Raw genomic sequence first — 24,162 nt, 5'->3', positions numbered from 1 at the left:
TATAAAATGGCCACCCCAGGAGGAGGGGTATAAAATAGCTGCCCCATAGGAGGGGTATAAAATGGCCCCTCCAGGACGAGGGGTATAAAATGGCCCCCTCAGGAGGAGGGGTATAAAATGGCCACCTCAGCAGGAGGGGTATAAAATGGCCACCCCAGGTCACTTGCCTGAATGAAAATAATCGTTTGTTTAATAATTATATGTAATTTTAAAACTGTTTTACTTCAAGAGATATAAAAACAATAAAGATAAAGATAAACAGAGGGGAAAGTGTAAAGTATGTGCTTTTTTGTACATTCACAAAATGTACAAACAGTGTGTACATTGACACTGTTTGAACACAGTCGCAGAGAGGAATCGGGATTTTTTATCAATCTTTTCGCAATGATTTTCAAATATGTATTTCTGCAGGCAGAGCCAACTACACATGGGTGTGGCTTAACTTCAAACGGGATTGGCTTAACTCGAAATCCGGTATGCTTTAACACAGCTAATTACAGGGATTTCTCCTTTAAATATTATGGAATTTCACTTAATGGGGTCAAACTTAACATTGGTGATGGACTTGGGTGGAATTGGGACTTTTCCCATTCACTAACCTAGGAGTGGGCGGGGTTAAAAACTGTACTGCCGCCAGCCACTAGAGGGCCTCAGAGACATTTTCATTTCACTTTTAAACCCCAGGTTAAGACGTCCGCTCATATATACAGTACTGCTACAGTACAGTCGGTGTGTGATAGACGCCGTGGTGCTGTGGGTGGCAGTAGAGAGCGCAGTAAATAAGATGTAACGACGAGGAAGAAGTCATAGCAAGTACAAGCACACCGACGCGGTGTTATCATCTGGTCACGTGATCACGTTGGTCGGAGGGGGAAAAATTTTAGCATCATGGCGGAACGCAGGAGACACAAGAAGCGAATTCAGGTGAACTGTTTCACATTTATTTAAAACAAAAAGCGCGTTTTATACTGGAACACCCCTGTATTCGTCCCGGCGGAGTTTATTTCTGCGTTGGTTTGTCATGTGAATTCAGAGCGCGTGAGCTGTTTTTAGCCGGCTATGCTAACTAAGAGGAAAGTTGGCCATTTTGGAGACGTGTGTGTGTGTGTGTGTGTGTGTGTGTGTGTGTGTGTGTGTGTGTGAGAGAGAGAGAGAGAGAGAGAGGAAAAGTGGGAAGGCTTTGGTTTGGGTTAAATGCTGTTAGATAAACTCGTTGTTTATCAGGAGATAAAGAGGAGTGTGTGTGTGTGTGTGTGTGTGTGTGTGTGTGTATATATGTATGTGTGTATATATATATATATATATATATATATATATATATATATATATATGTATATGTATAAAATCAGAGGTGTGTGATGTGGAAAGTTGAGCAGCTGTGATGATTATGGAGCCAGGTGCCATGTTGGCAGGTGGGATAACGTCCTCAGCACGCACGCACACACACACTCCACGGTTTATTCTGATCCAAATTAAACATTTAATGTCTTTACATCACTGCAGTGTGGATAAAACAGCGTCCTGACAGGTGAAGATACAGAGAGTTTTTACCTCCAGCACATTTCCTTCTGATATTATAATAACAATAAAAGATTAAAATGGCCCTGAAATGAAAATCAATGCTACAGAGATTCCTGCATCTGTTCCTTACTGATGTAAACACCAACATGACGAAAATACAAAGAATTGTCAATAGTACTTCACATCGGAACACAATTACAATCTTTTCATGACTCATCCTGTACTCGTCTTGTGTTCGTCCAATTAAATGCTCTGTAGTGTATATGCCGTGCCCCCAGGGGCATGTCTTGCTCTACAGTAGCAGCTTGTTAGGAGTAAACATGGTTGGTGTTTCTGGCTGTGCATCTTCACACTCGCTCACTGTTCCCTTTTCCAGCGGAGAATAAATGTTCATTTGTGCGGATGTGGGCAGAGTTTGTGTGAGTTGGCCGTCATGTGACTTTCCTTCAGAGTGTTTTACCGACTCGAAGCTGGAGACTGATGGAGATTTCTGTCTTTATACCTCGTCTCTGTCAGTAAGAGTCAGCGATATGGTTTTATCATGAGGGGGCGTGGCTTAGCTTATCTCTGTTCAACTTCTGCTGACTGCTGTGTGAATCAGTTCCACTCTTCAGTGTGCTGTTTCGAGGAGATCCTGCGGATTGAAGGTTTCTCCACTGTTGGAACGTCTGCGGTGGATTTTAAATTGTCTTGCTTTGACTCCAGGAGGTGAGCGAGCCGACCAAGGAGGAGAAGGCGGTGGCCAAATACCTGCGCTTTAACTGCCCTACCAAGTCCACTAACATGATGGGCCATCGTGTCGACTACTTCATAGGTCAGTGTTGTGTTTCTGTGCTGCTGCTCTATATTGCTCTGTAGTGCTTTACTGAGTGTGTGTGTGTGTGTGTGTCTCTCAGCATCTAAAGCAGTGGACTGTCTGCTTGACTCTAAATGGGCCAAATCAAAGAAACCCGAAGAAGCTTTTTTCACCACCAGGGAGTCTGTGGTGGATTACTGCAACAGGTGAGTGAGATGGGATCCCTTCAGAGGTGTTTATTAGACTGGATCTGTTCCAAGGTGCTCGTTAGATAAGCTCTGTTATGTGGCACTCCTCAAACGGGTTCATTTCGGTATCATGTGTAGGTGCTCATTAGAACCGATTGCTTTGTAGGCCCTGTTTAGTAGGGATCGTTTCTGAGGCTCTTGTAAACTGAGATCTGTTCCGATGTGCTAATTAGATGAGATTGTTTTGGTGACAGCTTTGCGAGTATAACCGACTCCATTAACAGGTGTTGTTGGTAGTGGGATTGATGATGGGACTCATCTCTCTCACAGGCTCCTGAAGAAGCAGTTCTTCCACCGAGCTCTGAAGGTGATGAAGAAGAAACCGGAGAAAGACCCGAAGAAGGAGAAGGTGAAAGGTGATGGGGGCAAAGAGGAGGAGAAGAAGAGCAAGAAGGAGAAAGAGAAGAAGAAAGATGCTGAGGCCACAGAGAGCAAGAAGGAAAAGAGCGTGAGTGTTGAAGTGTTCATTCTGAAATATCAGGAGCAGTTGTGGTTTCTGTCAGATGGTGTTCTGAAACCTTGTCTCTTTCTGTCTCTGTCTCCGTGTGTGTGTGTGTGTGTGTGTGTGTGTGTGTGTGTGTGTAGGATGAAAGTCCAGGATCCCCGAAGAAGAAGAAGGAGGTTAAGAAGAAGTTTAAACTGGAGCCTCATGAGGATCAGCTGTTTCTGGATGGCAATGAGGTTCTCTTTTAGTTAGTTACAGTTACATTTATATAGCGCTTTAATCTCCTCAACCACCAGTGTGCGCACACACACACACTGGGCTTACAGTCTAAACACTCTGATCTCTCTCTCTTTGTGCAGGTGTATGTGTGGATTTATGACCCGGTCCATTTTAAAACCTTTGCTATGGGACTGGTTCTGGGTACGTAACTGTACAGCTGGAGAGGGTCACCTTTCATTTACAACACACCGTTAGTCACCTTCTTCTGTTCCCTACTCCATATTCACTACTTTTTTCTCCTCCATATTCACTCCCTAATTTCTTCTCCATATTCACTCCCTTCTTCCCTCATTCAGTTATTCAAAATATATCATGAGTCTCAAAGATGTCTCTACAATACACTATATATATAATATATGTAATATATACACACATCTTGGTATGCGAATGTCTTCCGAGCGATGAAGTAGCATTCACTCAGCTGTGTAGCGTCTACTTGATTTCCTAGTTTCATTTATAAAATCTAACACTAAAGTAGTAACATCAAATCAGCTGATTCTATTCAGTTTATGATCTGTCGTTTACTTTATATTATTTAATAAACACATCTCCATATCCATCCACTCTGCGAAATCTAGTTATAAATCCATCTTTGTCCTTTTTTTTTCCTCACTTATTTCACTTCTTTTTCTCCCCCTCGCTCACGCACGTGTTTATTCCCTGCCTCATTTTTCACTAGGGATGCACCGAAATTAAAATTCTTTGCTGAAGCCGAAACCGAATATAATGAAAAACTTGGCCGAACATGTTTTTTCAATTTATTTTGCCATTTTTTTCACCATTGCATAAATTAAATAGTCAAAATGTGCTTTTCACTATTTTGTCTTTCTTTTCAAAGAAAAATATCAATTACAAAAACTACAATTTCAAAATATTTATTTAACACTGAACCTTTTTTTTTCATTCCAGCAGGCATAGGCTACCAACAAGGCACAATATAACTTTAAATAAATAAATGCCTAAAATAAAAATATTTTTATGTGGTCATCTTTGAACCCCCCTTGAATAGCCTATGTTAGGCCTATAACTGACTGCTGAAAGAATGTAACACACTGTAGCCTACAACAAAAAGTGCAAAAAATGGTTCTGTTCAATTCTATACGGCTGATTATATTGGGGATATATACCGCTTGCGTCCCTGTACACCTCGCGGAGTATTATAGTAGATATAGTATAGTTAGATACGTTGTTAATGTTATGTTCCTTGATAGATTTAGTTAGTTTAAACTATAAATTAGTTAATTCAGTCCCCGCTGGTGTTTCCGCTCCCAGTCCATAGTACTAGTTCATGTTTCTTGTTTTGTGTTTTGACCCTGTCTTCTGTGATCGCGACTTTGATTCCTGCTTTACCCCGTTTATGCCTGTTTGCTGATAGCCCGATGACCCTTTGCCTGTCTTGACTAAGTTTTTTGGATTACGATTTGTCTGCCTGCCCTTAAATAAATACGTCTTTACCTGCTTCCGTACTCTACTCCCTTACGTCTCGCGACGTGACAGAAACATGCTCCGGAACAGAAACAAAACAAACGCACGTGTCCACAGTAAACATCCGAAGAGCACGTAGCTCGTGCACGCGCGTGCCCCCACATCCGCGTGTCTCACTCTGGTTGCTAGGCTATTTTGTCATGTCATCAAACACGTCATTTTTCTGTCAAATTTATTCGGCCTTTTCACTTAATTTCGGTTGCCGAACATTCGGTGCATCCCTATTTTTCACCTTTCTGTCTTTTCATCTTTTGTTCCGTCCTCGTTTCTTTTTCTTCACGTCCTTATTGTTATTTACTCTCCTGTTTTTTTTTTGGGGGGGGGGGGGGGTTTCCATTTGTTTTATTTTTTTCTTTAAATACACGTTCTAGTTAGAGCTGGGAGATAAATTATGCCTTAATATGCTTTTGACATATTGTGATTTTTTTTATTTTATTTATTTTTTTAAATGAAATTTTATCTTAAAGTTAAAGTGAAAGTTTGTTTTTTAATGAAAAAATTATTTATAGTTTACTTTTGTAGACGTTATAGAAATAAATTAAATAAAGTATCATTGAACAGGTTATTTTAAACACGACCTGCTGGGAAGATTATAATCATTTCGTGTGTGTGTGTTAGTGATTGCGGTGATAGCTGCGACGCTGTTCCCCCTGTGGCCGGCAGAGATGAGGGTGGGTGTGTATTACCTGAGCGTGTGTGCAGGCTGCTTCGTTGCCAGCATCCTCCTCCTTGCTGTCGGTGAGACTGTAACTCCTGTTTTATATCATGTTAATAACACATTTCTCTTCTCTCTCTCGCTCTCTTTCTCTCTCTCTGACCGGGTTGCCATGTCCTCTCTCTTTCTACAGCTCGCTGTATTTTATTCCTGATTATCTGGTTGGTCACTGGGGGGCGCCACCACTTCTGGTTCCTCCCGAATCTGACCGCGGACGTGGGCTTCGTCGACTCGTTCCGTCCCATTTACACGCACGAGTACAAGGGCCCTAGGGCGAGCTGCAAGAAGGGCGCGGGGGACAAGTCCGAGGGCAAGGGTGGCAAAACGCAGAAATCGGACAGCGAGGACAAATCGGACGGTGAGAAGAAGGAGGAGGAGGAAGAGGAAGTGGAGGATGAAGAGGAAGAGGAGGTGGGAAAGGAAGCGGAGCGGCGTTCGGACTCGGACAGCGAGCGCAGAGAGGACGACGCTTCACAGCACAGCAACGGAAACGACTTCGAGATGATCACGCGCGACGAGCTCGAGCAGCACACCGACGACAACGAGGAGGAAGAGGAGGAGCAAGAGGAAAAAGAGGCGGAGCCCAAACCACACCAGACGTAAACTGTAAACGTTCATGAGATTCGCCCATCACATCGCACATTGCGATCTTCCACTACAGACGCACACGGGGGTAAGAGGTCAACTACGCCGAGAGCCGGAACATGGCTTCTGGCTGCCATTTTGGATTTCTTTTATTTCCTAGTTAAAAGAAAAGAAAAAAAAGAAACACACACGAATGCTCGTACAAATACACACGCTGTGTCTGTGTTTACTGCTTGTGTAATTGTGTAATTAGCATAGACTCTCCATTTTCTGTGTGTGTGTGTGTTTGTGTGTGTGTGTGTGTTTATATCAGATAATCTAACACACACACCCACACACACAATATAATCATGTTCAGTTTGGACCAATGTTTTTATTCTACCGTGTGTGTGTGTGTGTGTGTGTGTGTGTGTGTTGTGTAAACATCTCTCTCTCACATGCAGTTCCAGCAGGTTCTTTTTGGTGATCACATGACAAAGTAAATGTAAGCATCATCCAAGCCCCGCCCACATTTCTATTCCACACAGCCGTTAAGTAACCGCTCGGATTCCTTCTTGCGGCCTATTGGTCGCCGGGGCACCGGATGAGAGCTCCGAGACGTGGAAAGAGTCCCACGTTAGTGCCAAATCTGTAGTTTCGGACATCGGCTTTACGCATCACTTCCTGTTTTACAGTAAAACAAAAAATCAAAACGGTCCCTCACGTCCCAGATAACAGTTTAGCCATCATGTGTGTAACGGTTACCATGGCAACCTGTCTTCTGCCTTCATATGGCTGTGTCCTAAACCAGACGTTCCCACACTTCAGAGTACGAGTTATTTAGCTATCATGACCGCTTAACTTATTTTTATTGAAGTGCACATGATATAATGTTGCTGTCTGTGATGCGCGCGCGCGCACACACACACACACACACACACACACACACACACACACACACACACACTTGATGGAGTGTGTTATGTGGTTTAATCTTCTGGCTCAATGGCGTAGGTAAATTAACGACAAAGTCCATGAACTATTTCAACTCTTCTTACTATTTGTATTTGTCTCATTTTCATTTGCATATTCATTTGCGTATTCGTGTTTTCTGTTCGCTCTGTGACGTCATGCCCACATGCCAGCAGGTGTTTATTATTATTATTGTTTTTTTTTTTAAATCAATATTTCCTTATAGATATAAACCCGAATGTCGGCCTGTTGCGTGTTAGTAATTATAATAATGTATTAATACATGCAGCGTTGCCTCATATTTCTAAATGTGTACAAGTAAAAAAAAAAGTATGAAATCATGTGGAGAGTGTGCGTGAGGAGTGTGTGACACGATCCCTGTATCACTGTCTCATCTCACTGCAATAACTGTATAAAATAATAAAACATATTTCCAATAGCAGAAGGACTGAACTTCATGAATCATTACGTCATCTGATGAAACGTATTCACTCAGAATACAAACGTGTGTAATGGAGCAGGGAAACATATAAAAAAAAATATATAGTTTATCAGTGATTATCCTCTTTTTCACACGATGTGTAAGTGTGGAAGTTATTTATGGAAAGTACACCGATCAGCCATAACATTAAAACCACTGACAGGTGACGTGAGTAACGTTAATTATCTCGTGTTGGAAGCATGAAAAATGGTAAGGATCTGAGTGACTTTGACAAGTGCCAGATTGTGATGTCTAGACGACTGGGTCGGAGCTTCTCCAAAACAGCAGGTGTTGTGGGGTGTTCTTGCTATGCAGTTGTTGGTACTTACCAAAAGTGGTCCAAGGAAGAACAACCGGTGAATCGGCGACAGGGTCATTGGCTCCCGAGGCTCACTGAGCCTCGGGAGCCAATGACCTTGTCGCCGAGTCACCAGTTGGCAGTGACCTCTTTCAGCAGTATACTGCACCCCGTTTGAGGAATGCATATTATTTGAGGAACATGACAAAGATTTCAAGGTATTGACTCGACCTCTAAATTCTCCAGTTCTCAATCCGATCCAGCATCTGTGGGATGTTCTGGACAAACAAGTCCGATCCACTTATACCCCAACTTAGAAGACTTAAAGGATATTCTGCTAATGTCTTGGTTTCGGAAACCACAGCAAACCTTCAGAGGTCTTTTGGAGTCCATGCCTCTTCGGATCAGAGCTGTTTTGGTGGCAGGTGGTTTTAATGTTATGCCTGTATGTAATTATGAATCAAATATAAACTTTAAAAAAAAAAAAAAGCACTACATGGTGAAACAGAATATATGAAACATTGCTTTATTTCAATGCAAAACAAAAAAGAATGCGTTAACAGTGAGAGTAAAAACAAATTTCAAAATACAAACTCAACTAAATCTAAAATAACTTGTGTACAAAGTATAAAAACACAGAACTTCAGCTAATTCTATTTCTTTGGCCTAGATTAACAAAACGTAATGAGAACACGACCCTCATCAAGCTATTATTGTTTAAATTATTCTTAGTACTATTTTATCATCTCACCTGAATCCTCCCTCAGCACGATACGAGACAGAAGGACATATAGGACAGTATTAATATATGAAAGCTATGAATCTTTTCAGCCTGCTACCTTTGACACGTTCACTTTTGAAAATAAATTTGAACTTTATTCTAATCCCCAAACTGATTTATTTCCTGACAGAGTAACAGCGACTCATCACTAGCTACTGTGAACTAGTGCGAATAAAACATGTATAAGTACATGTTTTATAAGTATAATGGAGACTGAACAGTGCCCCCTTCAGGCTGAGTCGCTCCTGGTGGTGGGTGTGTCCCCAGCCGGGGGTCTGGAAGTCTCATACTCGCCCACACTGGGGCTCTGTGTTAAATCTGTGCTGCAGGTCAAAGGGGAAATGACATCACGTGATCTCTCGACATGTTTCTCCAGCTGTGGCTGAAGGAGCGGAGCAGTGAGGGGTGGGGCAGCCATGCAGAGAGCTCCGCCCATCCGTCTTAACACCTACACACACACACGCAGAGTCTTCAGAGATAGACGATTAATTGACACAGCTTTAATTCAGAGTTAATTATCACCTTACACTGTATACTACACTGGTTTGTCAGGACATTGTCGGATTAGTTGCCATGGCAACCACGGTGTCTGTTCATTTCTTAGCTAGTGACTGCCACATAGGCAGTGCACTATCCTATACGACACACTATTGAGTACACTAGTATGTTATTCTGTGTGAAATATATGCAAGGAATGTGTGTGTGTGTGAAAACCTGAGAGCGTATTTTTAGAGCAGGCCCAAGTTTTAGCCCCAGTGTGTCCAGCAGATGATCCTCTGTGAGCAGCGGTAAAGTTTCCCCATCGATCATGTGATCTTTAAACGTCTGAGTTAAACACACACACAGGGCCAAGGTCAGAAGGTAAAACCATGTGGCTGTGTAAATGTTTGTGTAAATGTGTGTGTGTGTGTGTGTGTGTGTGTGTGTGTGTATTGCCTGAGCGTGTTCAGAGCAGCTCGGGATGTTACTGATAAAGTTGTAAACATCATCGACCGTCCACTTGCGAAGATCCTCCACTGCAGAGATCTCATCTGCGTTCAGGAACATGTTAGCGTGTGCTGAAGGTCACACACACACACAGGAGGTGCACACTGTGAGCTACTAATAAGTAATAATGATACAATAAATATGATAAGTGATTTATCAACACCTGCTCCTTAGAAATGGTTCAGCCCACTGACTAATAGACAGACGGATAGATAGACAGACAGACAGACAGACTCTGTTATGTTTTATGTTCCAGTGGTTTGTTCCAGGTTAACATATACACAGAGAGACAGGTGTATTAAATCCCTTTTTTTCTGATGTGGTCTGTTCCAAGTTATTATACACGTAGACAGAGAGAAAGAGAGAGAGAGAGAGATGTATCAGATCCTGTTCTGTTCTGGAATGGTTTGTTCTGGAGTAACATATACAAAGACAGACAGACAGACAGACAGACAGGTGAGTTCATGAATACACAGAGTGCTCACCAGGGGGCAGTAGTGTGTTCCCTCCCAGAGGGAACATGTAGGAGAATGCTGAGAGTGGCGTGATGGGCGGGAACAGGAACTTGTCCATGTCCTTGTCGCCGTTAGCGACGCTGATGTTAGCGGCGTCTGTGTGTGCGCAGCCAGTCTGGGCGCTAACACACACTTTAATCTGTTCTCCATTTCTGTAACTTTTCCTTCCTGTTAGCTCCACTTTAGTCTGCTGATGTTTAGCATTAGCATTAGCGTCACTGCCAGTCTCCACTCTTCCCTCTGGTTCTGGTTCCTTCTCCTCTCCTGAAGCACCTCCAGGACTCGCGTCCACGTTCTTCTCCCCTGTTTGGTTCCTCTCCGACTGAAACGCAGCGCCGCTGTCTGAAAACCTCTGATTGGCTGCTCTCCTGCCTGGGCGCCGCCCCCTCTCCCTCTGCAGAGTACTAATTGGTGGGTAAGGACCGGACATCAGGAAGCTGTTGGCGTGGAGGTCGAAGACATCGTGGCTGTCGTGGAGACGATGACGTCCTCTGAAGACGGCAGGACTGGGATGTGTGATGTGCTGGTACACCAGAGGGTTCTCCATGTTGGTCAGTAAGGTCTTCTGCTGGTTCTCCAGTTCCTTCTGCTGCAGGATGGCGTTCATTTCCATCCTGAACACAAACAGCGTTTATTAATATTTAATAAAATCACCAACTGTACATAATGTTTATCATTTTCAGTATATTTGTTTGTACTTGGAGGATATAGTCCCTCCCCCTCTGTTACAACTACATATAACTCCTGAGTTACCTTTTAAGGGAAAATGGGTGTGGCTGAATGGCTCTGTTCTGACTGGGGAGGAGTTTGGGGTTTTTTGGGCTGGAAAACTAAAAACGTAGCAGATCTACTGCAAGGCAACATATAAATCAGTTTTTCAAAATTATCTTTGAAATTATATATTGATTAAACATTTTTACACACTGCACCTTTAATTGTATAATAAAATGCGCTAGCTTCCTGGCACACTTGGCTAATCATCTGATTTGTTAACGTTAGCTAGCCTGCAGGTGAACTTGGGTAGCTAGTTTAGGTCAGCTAGCTAGCTCACTAGTTCAGCTAAAGTTCCTAAAATATTAAGTTTTATAATTCAAACCAGCGTTAGCTGCTACTTGCTATGTTATGCACGTCTAATCACATCTTTCAGCAGCTAATAATAATACAGTGGAAATGTTTCATGGCTGCCTCCTGAACACCAACTAGCGTATGTGCAGTATGATGCTAACTAGCTTAGCATGTTCACTAAAATAAGTGTTTATTATGTCTGCATCATTAACAGTGTTTCTTTATTAATGTCATTCCTCCATGCTGTGATACAAGCTTAAATGCTGACTTAACAGAACACCAGGTGGCAGCCATTTTTGTTTCATGATGAAATTCTGCTCTCTGATTGGCCAGGCAGGGGAGGTCGGCCCACTAGAGGGCTCTCTAGACAAGGAAACGTCAGTAAGGTTGTGATTATTATGATTTAGTGCGATTAATGTTCAGAACCTTACCTGGCTATGCTCTGTTTGTGGATGATTTCTTGTCGCCTAGCAACCGTTTCCATGGATTCAGGTGGAAGGAAACCATAACCTCCTGAAACAGGAGATTAAGAGAATAAAGATGTCATTTTTAAGGTTGATTATAGAAAAGAATGAGCCATTTACATATTACTGTTTACTGTAATAACGGAATAAGTGGGTAATAAACACTGTGTGTGTGTGTGTGTGTGTGTGTGTGTTATAGTAAAAGATGGGGCGGTGTGATGAAACGGAGTTACTGTTACCACCTGCGGTCACCTTCTGACCAATCACAATCCAGAGTTCTGCAGCAGTGTGCTGTAAAATGTAATAATAACAATAATAATAATAATAATAAATATGTGACCTGCTGAACTGAAGGCTCTTCCTGTGAGGACGGTGGAGTGGGGGGGCAGCGGGGGGGCCAGGGGGCGAGAGTCCGAGGATGAGACGATGTCACTGGGAGGAACCAACTCCCTACACACACACACACACACACACACACACACACACACATGTTTAGGGTAGGTTTTGGTGCTTTTTCACTAGACAGTGTGTAACCATGTTGTTCCTCTGTGTGTGTGTAGAGTGCATCCTGCATTTTGAACACTTCATTGAACACTCTAATCACACACACACACACACCTGTCAATGAAGCGCGGCTCGAGCTGCAGTCTCTGCTGTGTCTGAGAGAGAACTTGTGGGTTCAAAGCCATCGGGTTCCTCATCATCATCTCCTGCCTCTGTCTCAGTTCTGTGCACACACACACACACACACACACACATTATAATGTCCTGTAACACATCATATCGTTATTATACAATGGCACATAGAATCGAGTCTTACCTCCGACTGACATGCTGTTCATGAGTCTGTACCAGTGTTTATCATCCTGCTCTCCTAACGCTGTCATCTTCCTCAGCTGATCTCTCGGGGTCATCACACACACACACACACAAACACACACACACCCTGCACACACACCACATACACACACACACACACACACACACCATGAAACACACTGTGCATTTCAGTGAAACCATGATAAAATGTTAGATTGTGAACTTGATGTTATATAAAGAGATGATAGTAATCAGTGTATAATCCCTGTGTGTGTGTGTGTGTGTGTGTGTGTGTGTGTGTGTGTGTATGTGTTCGTGCAGCATCTGTCGAACTTCACGTCCTTTAACTCCACGCTAATTATCCGATTAGCTAATTCCTGAGTGAACAGCACTTTAGCGGGATGTGTTAGCTTTAATCCCACGCTTTAGAGTTTTACCCTCAGCAAACCTTCCTGTAATCACCACCATGATCAGGGCATGCTAAACGCTAAGCTCATTAGCCTCCATTAGCATCAGGGATGTCCTGAACACACCTAGATTTTTTTAAAGCCATGTATGTGGAAAAAATAAGGAAAAGGAAGTCAAAAATGTCTTCCAGGTTTTAAAAATGTCTAACAATTTCTGTTGTGTGATTGAATGAGGCTAAGCAGAGGGGATGGGGCTTAATCTGCATAAACATAAATATATAAATATATGTAGACCATATGTAAACTCGTATAGAAATGTATACATACTATTGTACATATTCTTAACTGTTTTTTTTTTTTAAAGTATGATTTCTTGGTTAAAAGTTTAAGAAAGCTTTTGAAAAAATGTGATTAAAAAGTTCATTAATTACAACTGATAAATTGTTCATGAGTATTAAAAAATATATGTTATGAAGATCATTACTTAAGAAAACGAACACCATTTTAGTGTTTTATTAATGGCGTGTGCGTGTGTGTGTGTGTGTGTGTGTGCTAATCCAAGTGCAGGATTTGCTAACTGCTAATCTCATTAAAGGAGAGGATTAAAGGGGAAACTGCTGACGACTTACACTGAGCCCACATCATCATCATCATCATCATCATCATCATCATCATGTTCCACATTTCATTTATAAACACTTATAACACCCTGAACTAATCCCATAAACATTGTGTACCTCGCACTCATAATGAAAACCTATTACAGTGAATTACAGTGAAGCTTTCCCGGTTGCCATGATGACTGAGGTGTCAGTATTATGGTATGGTGTATTCATTTAGTAGTTTATAAATAGTAAGTCAGTTAATTGAATAATGATTCCTTTGTTCGTTCATTGATTATTTATGAATGAATTAGAACAGTTACATTTTTTTTATGCATTTATTATTTAGTATATTTCATCCTTATTTTGTTTGTTTGATTAGCTGTTTGTTTATTAAAATATCTATCCCATCAATTTATTTTTATTTAAACTTTTCTTTAAACACATGCATTGATACTGAATTCTTAACACATTTAATTGAAAGTCACTCTTATTATTATTATTATTATTATTATTATTATTATTATAAATCACAGTGTGATGTATGTCTCTGTATGTTTAGATACAAATATTATAAATTTTATAAACATTATAAACATGAAAGAACGAGATGAAGTCACACACACTGACCTGTGTTCTTGGTGCAGAGTGTTTCAGCCGGACGAGTCACAAATCAAATAAATCAAGTGAATAAAGTGTGATGTGGAGATGTAGTCAGGTCTGCCTCATGCTCTAGTCGCTAGAGATGTGATGCTGTGTGTGTGTAAAAGAAAACAGATATTTAAACAGAGATTTAGCTATGCATTAGTGTGTCCTGCTGTAATCCGCACGTCTCTGCTCTGCTCTGATGGTAATGAAGTGTGCAGCATAAGCAAGCTTGTTAAACTCACATAATCCCCCTGTAACGTCTGTAACACACACAAAGCCTCCCCTCACATACGCAAACACACACACACACACACACACAATGCCACAGTGTGTGTTTCATATTCCTCTCATCACCATCCGAACTAATAACAGGAAGTTTGTGGGTTCGAATCCCTGCTGAAGGGCTGTGAGTAAACCTACTCCATCGTATAACACAGACAATACAATACTCTACTCTAAATACTCTAAATAATAAAAACCCTTAATAGTAACAGTTTCCTGTAAAGGTTCTACCTGGTTGGAAACTCAGTTATAGAGTTCAACATGGAACATTTAAGTGACAGCTGAAAAATCCTTAAGGGTTCTACAATCAACCTTCATTCTCCTAACAGTGTAGAAAATATAGAACATTCCACATAGGTTTCAGGCCATAGAATATAGAGTATAATGTACAGATTACAGCAGGAGGAGGAGAAGATGCATGGTGCACAGTTCAGCACTTCATTTGAGTCAGAATGCTGTGGATAAATACCGATTTCAAACAGTTATCCAGGTTTAAGGGGTGAAATCCAAATAATAATCAAAAAACTTATTGTAAATTTTAGCATGTGTATATTGAAGCATATTAAAGTATTTTAATGTATTGAATTAATTACTCTATTTGGTAGGTTATGACTCAAATCAGTATATGCAAAATTATTTGCTTTTGTGATTCGAGTCATTTAGAAGGACTCAGTAATGGGCAAGATGAATTACTTCAGTGTATTAAACTAAACGACTCACATCACTAAAACTAATCATTTGTCTAACATGCTAACATCAAATATTTCAAGGAACATCATGAAACATTTTTCGAAATAACATAATGTCACGTGTTTATGTATGTATACACGTATTTATTAATTTATTTAGATGTATTCATTTTGTATTTGAGTTTTGGATGCTGAGTTCTTAAAATTTGGAGTAAAAGTAACTATTATTGTTGTTATTTAATTAGTTAGTTAGTTAGTTAGTTAGTTAGTTGAGGGCAACTTCAGTGTGTACCGAAGGCCATCACAAAGAAAAACTTTGTAAAATGGTGGGAAAAAAACTGTTATTATTTAGAGGAAAAAGCAACGAATGAGAAACTATTGAATCCTTGTAGTGTAATGAGTTAAATCACTGAATGACTCGAATCAATACTGTGCTAAATGATTCACTTAAGTGATTCGAGTCATTAAGTTCATTACACTAAAAGGAATCAATAACGCGGCAGATGAATCATTCGAATCGACTCGAGTCACTACAATGAATCATTTTATAATCGTTACTGATTCTAATATCAAATGTTTCAAATAACATATAAAAAGTAATTAGTGACATTTTTCAATTACGATTTATTTATTTATTTGACTCCTTTTCAAACTCTTCATGATACACATGCATGGATGCCGAAAAAACAACGTTTTTTAACGGTCCAGGTGAATCGCTTTAGTGTACCGAACTAAATGAGTCGAATCATTTAAAAAAAATCATTTGACGCAGCACTGTTTTAGCGCATAGTAAGATTGATATGAAATCCTAGCCAATCATCTTCAGATAGGTGGGACTTATCGTTGATGGGCGTGGACGTGACTTTCCGGTTAGAATTTCCTTGTGGGGGCGGTTTTGTGTCACGCGCACGCAGCCACGTTCAGACAGAAGGCTTTCGGAAGGTGATTTTTTTTTGTTTTGTTTTTGAGAGCAGATTCGGCGCGGGGGTGAAGTCGGTAAGTTACTAACTAACATAATGATCAATCACGAGTCGTTTAATTTAAAATCACACCGTGTTTTGTTAGCATGTAGCTAACCGGGCGTTTTCTGAGGCCCGCTTTTTATGTTAGCCGGGCCTGAGAGGAGCGCGCGCGCGCTCGGCCTGCTCGCGCGCAAAGTTTCATTGTAAAAAAAGACATAAAAACTGAGTGTCGAATTGGATTTTTTCAATGAAAATCAGTATTGAGATTTCAATAAACGATTAAAAAAAATCATTAACTGGATTTCAATACCTTATAAAACGAACAAACGAATGTATCTATCGTAATCCGCATCGACTCGTAACTCTTGGCTACCAAGCTAATGTTTAACCTAGACAGGAAGAAGATGGCGGCGTCCCAAACGGCGCCATCTTGATCGTATTTTGCGCTACATAGTGAACGAGACCTGGTAATCTTTTTGAGGTTATCAAGGGAACAGTGATGGATTGTGGTATTTGGGACGCGGCTGTGTCGGTATGCTAGTTTCCTGCGCTGTAGTGATTCAGCTATGAACCGTTAGCTTAGCAACAATTCAAACAAAGTCGACCGTAAACGCGCTCCACTTCGCGGTGTAACGGCTAGTTAGCAATAGCAGTGCTAATCATGTTTTTTGTGCTTGTTATATTAGAACCGGTTTCATTTAGGGGCTCAAACCTTTTTGTAAATAATAATAATAGTAATAATGATAATAAAAAAGATCCCTGACCATCTCAGTACAGATTTATTTCACAACCTATACGCAATAAGCGCATTTCTAAAACGTGTGCAGTAATGTTTTAATTACTTTTTAAATCAAAGATTATTTATTAAGTATTTTTTCCTTATTAGTAGCATTTCTTATAGCGTTGTAATAATTGTTAAATGTATGTTATCTGTGTTTTATTTGTATTATTTTCTCACCAAGTTTGATTGGAAATCACATAAAATTCCAGTTGACATTATTTATAGACGTAATGATTGACAATTTTAGTATGATTTATTTCCTGGACCTTTCCTGTATCTCTGAGACGTGATGACAGGAAGTAGATCTGACCCCTCTGATGGTGTGGAGGGAAATGTATTTGCATATAATCCTGACTAGCTGCAGGTTGTGTGAGATATTATGTTAGATAACTCAATCACACACACACATGCGCGTACACACAGAGAGAGAAGTGTGTGTATAGTGTCAACACTATAATAGTGGGCGTGAGGTGTTAAAAATACACGCTGAAGCTGTCCTGCCTGATGGCTCTTCTGTTCTTTCCACAGGTAAAATCAGAAGCCGGCTGATCTTTCTTTCCCCTTTCATTTCGTTTGCTTTTCTTTTTTGTTTCAGCCTCTTTACTTTCCAACCCCACGTCTCTTCCGTGTTTGTTTATTTATTTTTGCTTCAGTTTTTCACTTTTTTTGATCAGCGTGTATTTTTATTACCTTATTTTGTTTCTTTGGTGTCTTCAGATCAGAGTCGGGATCTGTGACGGCTCTTCATGGCAGTCAGAAGGGGACACGTTAGATACTTAAAAGTGAGTAGACTCTGTATCTATTAGGGACATGACCTAATAACGAGAGAGAGAGAGAGAGACGTTTTTACAGCACAAGCTGATTCCGTTGACGTGTATTTGTCGGCACTTGCGTTTATTAGCGCTAGCTTGCGAGTTGCGTTAGCTAGGTAAATGTAACCATGGTAACGGCTCTTGGCACAGCATCTGTAGTTAACTACGAGACCAGCGAGCAAGCGACAAGGAAACGTTGATTTTCCACGTACGTGTGCGATCTCGGCGACATTTAAACAGACTTTCTCAATCATACGCAGATTAAGTTTATCTCTTAAACAAGCAACGAATTCCGAATGGTCACGCGGCACGCGTGGCACGCTTCAGTTCCCCACTCACGCAAAAGTGCAAGAAAAACTTCTGTGTGGTTTCATAACCATGTGGTGACATGTAATACATGCAATTGTTTTTTTAAGCAGCTACTACAGTTTCTCCTCGTAGGTTTGATTAACAAAAAAAAAAACACTGCATAGTCCACACCCACAAACATCAATATTAATGGAAGGTACACACCCACAATTTTTGTTTATTTGCAACCATCAAAGGAAATTAAGCATGAGAAACGTTTCTTCTAAATGTTTTTTAGTAAACACACACACACACACAGATTTCCTGATTTTGAATTACTGCACCAGAAATTATATGGGGCGAAGCTTCTTATACTGAGCGTCTCTGATTGGTCAAATTCTAAATACTGTACCTGACACTGTTGGAAAATTTGCATATTCATAAAAAATCCTTTATAGAGATTTGTTAAATTTTTTTGGTAATTTTATTTTCAAACCCGGATTCTCCCGCTTGAGATGATTCCCGCTCTTTATTAAAGCTTTAACGGCTAAATGACATGACGCACATTTTATTAAACGATTTCCGTATGCAAATTTACTAGCCGTGATGGACGCTAGTAAATTATCTCATTGATATGCTCTTTTCTTCTCTCTCTCTGTCTGTCTCTCAGGAGGTGTACGACATGTCGAACGGTTACGAGGATCACATGGTGGAGGAGGCGAAGGACGCCAAGACGAACCTTATTGTGAACTATCTGCCGCAGAACATGTCGCAGGAGGAGCTGCGCAGTCTCTTCAGCAGCATCGGCGAGGTGGAGAGCGCTAAGCTCATCCGAGATAAAGTCGCCGGTCCGTACATATGTAATATATGTATACGTTTATATATCTCATTCGCACACACACTCACCGATAAGTCCGGGGAATATGGTACTCTCGTATCCAGTTAAAAAAGAAATCATCATCATCATCATCATTATTAATAACTTGCTAATTCAGTGGTTTTCAGCTCAATTTGAATATTTTTTTTCCTCAAGGTTTGTCCTGTTCTTTTCCCTGCAATATGGTTAATTCATTTCTGATATTTTAATGATTTGTTTCTTTCTATCCGTAAGGTTTGTTTGTTTGTTGGTTTGTTTGTTTGTTTTTTGTTTGGTTTAGTTTGGTTGTTTTTATTGTTTTGCTTTGTGTTGTTTTCTCCAGGCCACAGTTTAGGGTACGGCTTTGTTAACTATGTAAACCCTAGTGATGCAGAAAGAGCAATCAGTACTCTGAATGGCTTGAGGCTACAGTCTAAAACCATCAAGGTAATATTACATCACTACATATTTTCCATCACGCGTGGCCTTTTACCCGTCGGTTTATCTTTCTTTTCATTCAAGCTGCCAGTTTGGTTTGTTTTTACTTTTTCACTCGGTAACACTCCACATTAAGGCCTGGGTTATACTTGACGCATGACTTTTTTTCTCCCCCTTAAACAAACTTGACTGTGTCCTCTGCGTACATCTGGAGGATTAACAATGACGTCCAGTAGGTGGAGACAAAACGTCTCTCTATCAGAGACAAAACATTTTGTACACTGATGCTCGGTTTTTCTTTAAAACTTTCCTCTGTCAGCGTGATGGATGCCATGATCCAGGTCTCGAATCGAAAACTCAATTTTGATCTTGCGTTACGAAGTATTTGTTACGTTGCTTGAAATCTTGACGAGTGGTATGTGAAACAGACCTTTTTGAAGATTTTTAAAACTCGCGTGTTGACCATAAGCAAGTGCGATTTATGCACAACGCTAGTTTGTGGACTCTGTCATGTGGCAGTGTGCCGTCTATGTTCGTATTGTGCCATGCAGATAAATACCATTAATTTCTGATGACGTGCACAGGATACGGTGCGGCAGCCATCTTGCGTAGACGTGCAAATATTAAAAAGCAAGTATATTCCAGGCATAAGCGATGGATGTTAATGACTTGAGTTCATGAGTGCAATGTTTTGTTTTGTTTTTGTTTTTTTGTTTGTTTTTTATATTTGATCATTTTTACAGTGTCTGACTGCATAAATTAATGTGTTCTCAATATGCTAATTAAGATGATGAATTGATTATAAACTTAACAAACCGAACTCCTATGAGGTCCAAAAAAGAGCTCTATAACGTGTTAACATTCTAACCTATTTAAATTTAAAACACTATTAGATGATGCTGTTTAAGTAAATAAGTTCTTTTTACTAAGAGAAAGGCACTGCCATGCTGCATTCTTATCGGTTTATAATGAGACATGTGACTTTAAGGCGTGGCCCCCTGAACGCGTGTCCCAAACGTCCCGCCTAACTGTTGTGTGCATTATTTGTGTAGTTGTGTGGAGTGTTTCTGGATCCCTCTGTCTTGTAAGTCTGCTTTGTTTGTTTATAATCTTTGTTGTGAAAGTGTGGGCGCTGTGTGTGTCCCTCGCCGCAGGTGTCATACGCACGGCCGAGCTCGGACTCAATCAAAGACGCCAATCTGTACATCAGCGGCCTCCCTAAGAACATGACGCAGAAGGACGTAGAGGACATGTTCACACGCTACGGACGCATCATCAACTCTCGCGTGCTGGTCGATCAGACTTCAGGTGAGCAGGAAACTCTGAACTCCTCTACGGACATCTGCTGCTTCCGGTTAGCACTCCGTTACCACCTTTTCTGTTCGTGTCAGGTCTTTCCCGCGGCGTTGCATTTATACGTTTCGACAAGCGCTCCGAGGCAGAAGACGCCATTAAAGAGCTGAACGGACAGAAACCTCCCGGCGCAGCTGAGCCCATCACAGTCAAATTTGCTGCCAATCCCAATCAGATTAAAAACTCACAGATCATCCCTCAGGTCTATCACTCACAGTCTCGCCGCTTCGGAGGACCTGTACACCACCAGGCCCAGAGATTCAGGTATGCAACTACACAGTACTACACACTCCATTCAGAATGCAGAACAGTGTGATCTGATTGGCTGAGAGCAGTACAGCGTGTTCTTTATCTGACACGCCACTGCCTGCATGTTTACTGCCAGTTCCACTTTCTCAAACATAGTTTCTTTTTGTTTTCTTTTCTATTTCAATTTAGACCAAGGATTAAAAAAAAAAATCTAAAGTGAACCTAAAATATATTAGGAATTTAGAATCAGAACACACTGTACTGCTCTCATCCATTGTGAATAATTAATATTATTATAATAATAATAATTATTATTATTGTGTGTGTGTGTGTTCAGGTTCTCCCCGATGGGTGTGGAGACCCACATGGGTGGTCTGTCTGGGGCGAACATGGGTGGGAGTGCGCAGGCCGGGTGGTGCATCTTCATCTATAACCTGGGTCCAGATGCAGACGAGGGAATCCTGTGGCAGATGTTCGGTCCATTCGGCGCCGTCACCAACGTCAAAGTGATCCGAGACTTCAACACCAACAAGTGCAAAGGCTTCGGTTTTGTCACCATGACCAACTATGAGGAGGCGGCCGTGGCCATCGCTAGCCTCAACGGCTACAGATTGGGGGACAAAATCCTGCAGGTGTCCTTCAAAACCAGCAAGACGCACAAGTAGACTGACATCGCTCCGAAATCTGTTTTATAATTTCATCTGCTTCACACACACACACACACACACACACACACACACACACACCTTGCATCACTACATCAGTGCACTCATAACGACCGCCGTAAAGTCGGTCATTTAGTATCGTGATGTATTGTTTAACATGCCCTGTGTGTTAGTTCACTTCACACCCCGCATCGCTCTCTCCATCGCGTCTGTTCGTTTTTACACCCAAGGCTGTGACTAAAGTATAAAAAGATGCACAAAACGCTTCAGAATTCAGTCTTGTTCATGCTAGCAAGAAATGTTTTTCTTTTGTAGTATAATTTCACTTGGATTACCCTTGGTAGGATTTTTTTTTTCCCTGCGAGTGGGGTTAAGTCGTTTAACACCCCTTTACTGACATTTCTCTCTCTTTTTTTTCTTTCTCGTTTTGTTATACAAACTGCAGATTGTTAGTGAGATTTTGTTAAGGTACACAACTACCTGTCTTTCTGTTTGGTTTTTCTTCATAATTTAATCTCTTTTTTGTGTTAACCAGTTCATGTGTAGTTTTGAGCGCTTGATATGTGTAGTATTGTTAGCCGCACACACACAGAGGTCATGGCTCGGATGTCGGTATCGGAGCAGATTTGCAATTCTTATAGCTGTATTAGATCTGAAACTGGTTTGCTCCTGCTAATAATGATAAACATGGTGGAGCTGTGTGTGTGTGTGAGAGAGATGTTTCGTGCGCCCTCTGCAGTCTGTGTGCTGAACTGCATCAAAAAGGAAGAAAGGGGTGGAGCCTGGTTCTACATGTGGGTGGGACTAATTTCAGGAAAAAAATGAAACTGGGTTCATGTTGTGAAATTTTGATTGTAAACACCTCACACAGTTTATCCCTTAAAGTCAGCCATTTTGTCTCAATGTTTGTTACAATGAGTATGATTATTATGGGATGTTTAAAACATTCTCAAGTCAGTGTTTCAACATTTGATGCCTTATTATTATTATTATTATTATTATTATTATTATTATTATTTTTCCTTCAGTTTTTGACCCTGAGGCACTTTTCCTGATTGGGTCTGTGGTGTGTTCGGTGAAGCGGAAACTGTTGGTTTATTTAATTTATGAAGAGTAATAAGCGACAGAGAGAGTGAAAGTATGAAGGACCAAAGACGAGGAAAATTCCCCTGGAAAAACAAACAAATTCTCATTTCACCTTCAAGCTTTTGTTGTTTGCTTCTTTTTTTTTTTTTTCTTTATTTACTCTGTTTTATGTGGCTTTAGTTGTATTTTTTTCCCTCAGTACTAATCATAAAAAACGGCCTTTTGATCCTTGTTTGTTTGTTTTGAGGTTGTTTGACAATTCTGAACATTAAATTTTATTTTGATTTGCCGAACATTTAGTTTTGTTTCATTTATTTCTTATTAGCTTTTATTTGTTTGGTTTATTTTTCAAGCGTATTCGACAGCTTTTATGATCCTGAATAAATCCTGTTGTATTAGTTTTTGTTTTTTTTTTGCGTCTTGAGAACAATTAGCTGGGATTAGGTTCGAGTTTTAAGCAGCAGGACTAAGACACTGAAATTCTATGATTTGTAAATATTTTATGGGTTTTCATTTCCAGTTCCAAATCAGTGTTCACATTTAATCTTCAGTAGTACGCAGTGTCAAACATCAGGAAATTATTGTAATTTTTTTTAATCAGACATTTCTGGTTTGTGTAGCAAATTAATTCCTACGATAATTATTACATTTAGATATAATCGTCAAGGGCACTTCAGGAGGCTGCCTAAGTAATGAACGAGGTAATCTGTCCTGTTCAGAGTTCTGTTCACTGGTTTTATGAAGAATAACCCTGCAGTGAGGATGTAGAAGAATCGTTTTTATGATAATTTCCTGATTTCTCGAGCTGTGGTTTGCTGATGTGTAAAGCTGCTGAATGTTGTATTTATCATGGTTAAATAACGTTGTTACAGTACTGTAGCTACAGCTAGTTGTGAGATCCTCACCGGTTCAGTGTAACCATGGCAGCAACATTCAGTGTTGTTACCATGGTTACACAATGTTTTATATTTATAAAGGGTCCCTGTTCTGCTTGTATCTTGTTTTTGCCTCTTTCTCTTTCGCTCACTTTCTCTCTCTCTGTTCCTTTTTTTGTCTTTCCCTCTATCCTTTGTTTTCTCTATTTCTCTCTTTCTGTCTCATTGTCTTCACATCTGTCTGTCTCTGTGTAGAAATGCACAGGATGTGATGAGCAAGAAGGCGATTTGTCCTCTGATGTTGGACGGACGGACACACACACAGCCATTAGTGTGTGAAGAAGCTGGTGTTAAATTGATGTGTAATTGTCCTGCTATGACCTCTTGGTGGTGGTGTGCAGTGTTTCCTCACTCCTGTGTGTGTGTGTTATATTTATTGTCGTACGTGTTCGCTGAAGATTATTTGTTGTTTTGTTTTTTTAAATCGCCATATTGAGATTTACAGTCAGGCTGTATGTAACATGGTGTTTATTTCAAATAAAATACCCAGCAAATGGTCTTGTGTTGGAGATTTAACATCACACACACTCCCACACCACGTGTCGTCCAGACATCCCCCCCCAATCCAGAAGCCACGGAAATACTTTGGTCCATTTTGATGTTGATTCCCCCTTCCAACTCAGTAATGATTTGTTTTCTGTCATAATCACTCTGTCTCACTCTGATATGGATAG

The 24,162-nt window shown here is 40.6% G+C and overlaps 3 protein-coding genes across 6 annotated transcripts; 2 read left to right on the top strand and 1 right to left on the bottom strand.

The window, feature by feature from the left end:
• The first annotated feature begins 768 nt into the window (after window positions 1-768).
• On the top strand, window positions 769-7,470 carry sec62 (SEC62 homolog, preprotein translocation factor). The gene is made up of 8 exons (XM_053628666.1): window positions 769-924; window positions 2,227-2,335; window positions 2,418-2,523; window positions 2,836-3,013; window positions 3,151-3,246; window positions 3,370-3,430; window positions 5,393-5,512; window positions 5,623-7,470. Exons 1-8 carry the CDS (start codon window positions 889-891, stop codon window positions 6,090-6,092), a joined length of 1,176 nt encoding a protein of 391 aa, XP_053484641.1. The 5' UTR covers window positions 769-888; the 3' UTR covers window positions 6,093-7,470.
• Window positions 7,471-8,309: 839 nt separating this feature from the next.
• On the bottom strand, window positions 8,310-16,354 carry samd7 (sterile alpha motif domain containing 7). The gene is made up of 10 exons (XM_053628665.1): window positions 16,336-16,354; window positions 14,075-14,197; window positions 12,437-12,562; window positions 12,235-12,343; window positions 11,957-12,066; window positions 11,584-11,665; window positions 10,058-10,701; window positions 9,522-9,643; window positions 9,300-9,410; window positions 8,310-9,033 (listed from the first exon to the last, which is right to left on the bottom strand). Exons 3-10 carry the CDS (start codon window positions 12,528-12,530, stop codon window positions 8,815-8,817), a joined length of 1,491 nt encoding a protein of 496 aa, XP_053484640.1. The 5' UTR covers window positions 12,531-12,562; window positions 14,075-14,197; window positions 16,336-16,354; the 3' UTR covers window positions 8,310-8,814.
• Window positions 15,899-23,985, top strand: elavl1a (ELAV like RNA binding protein 1a). Of its 4 annotated transcripts, none has more exons than XM_053628668.1 (7): window positions 15,937-16,059; window positions 17,524-17,588; window positions 18,577-18,754; window positions 19,106-19,209; window positions 20,355-20,508; window positions 20,592-20,817; window positions 21,140-23,985. In XM_053628668.1, the coding sequence occupies exons 2-7, from the start codon at window positions 17,553-17,555 to the stop codon at window positions 21,465-21,467; spliced, it is 1,026 nt and encodes a 341-aa protein (XP_053484643.1). In that variant the 5' UTR covers window positions 15,937-16,059; window positions 17,524-17,552; the 3' UTR covers window positions 21,468-23,985. The 4 variants fall into 4 exon arrangements, with proteins under 4 accessions (XP_053484642.1, XP_053484643.1, XP_053484644.1 ...); XM_053628669.1 differs by having other exon boundaries at window positions 15,953-16,059; window positions 17,335-17,588; XM_053628667.1 differs by lacking the exon at window positions 17,524-17,588 and having other exon boundaries at window positions 15,899-16,059.
• Window positions 23,986-24,162: the final 177 nt, after the last annotated feature.

The sequence above is a fragment of the Ictalurus furcatus genome, chromosome 7 (assembly GCF_023375685.1).
Source record: "Ictalurus furcatus strain D&B chromosome 7, Billie_1.0, whole genome shotgun sequence".
Taxonomy (NCBI): domain Eukaryota; kingdom Metazoa; phylum Chordata; class Actinopteri; order Siluriformes; family Ictaluridae; genus Ictalurus; species Ictalurus furcatus.
Note: the sequence above shows the minus strand (reverse complement) of the source record. Positions and strands in the feature narration are given on the sequence as shown.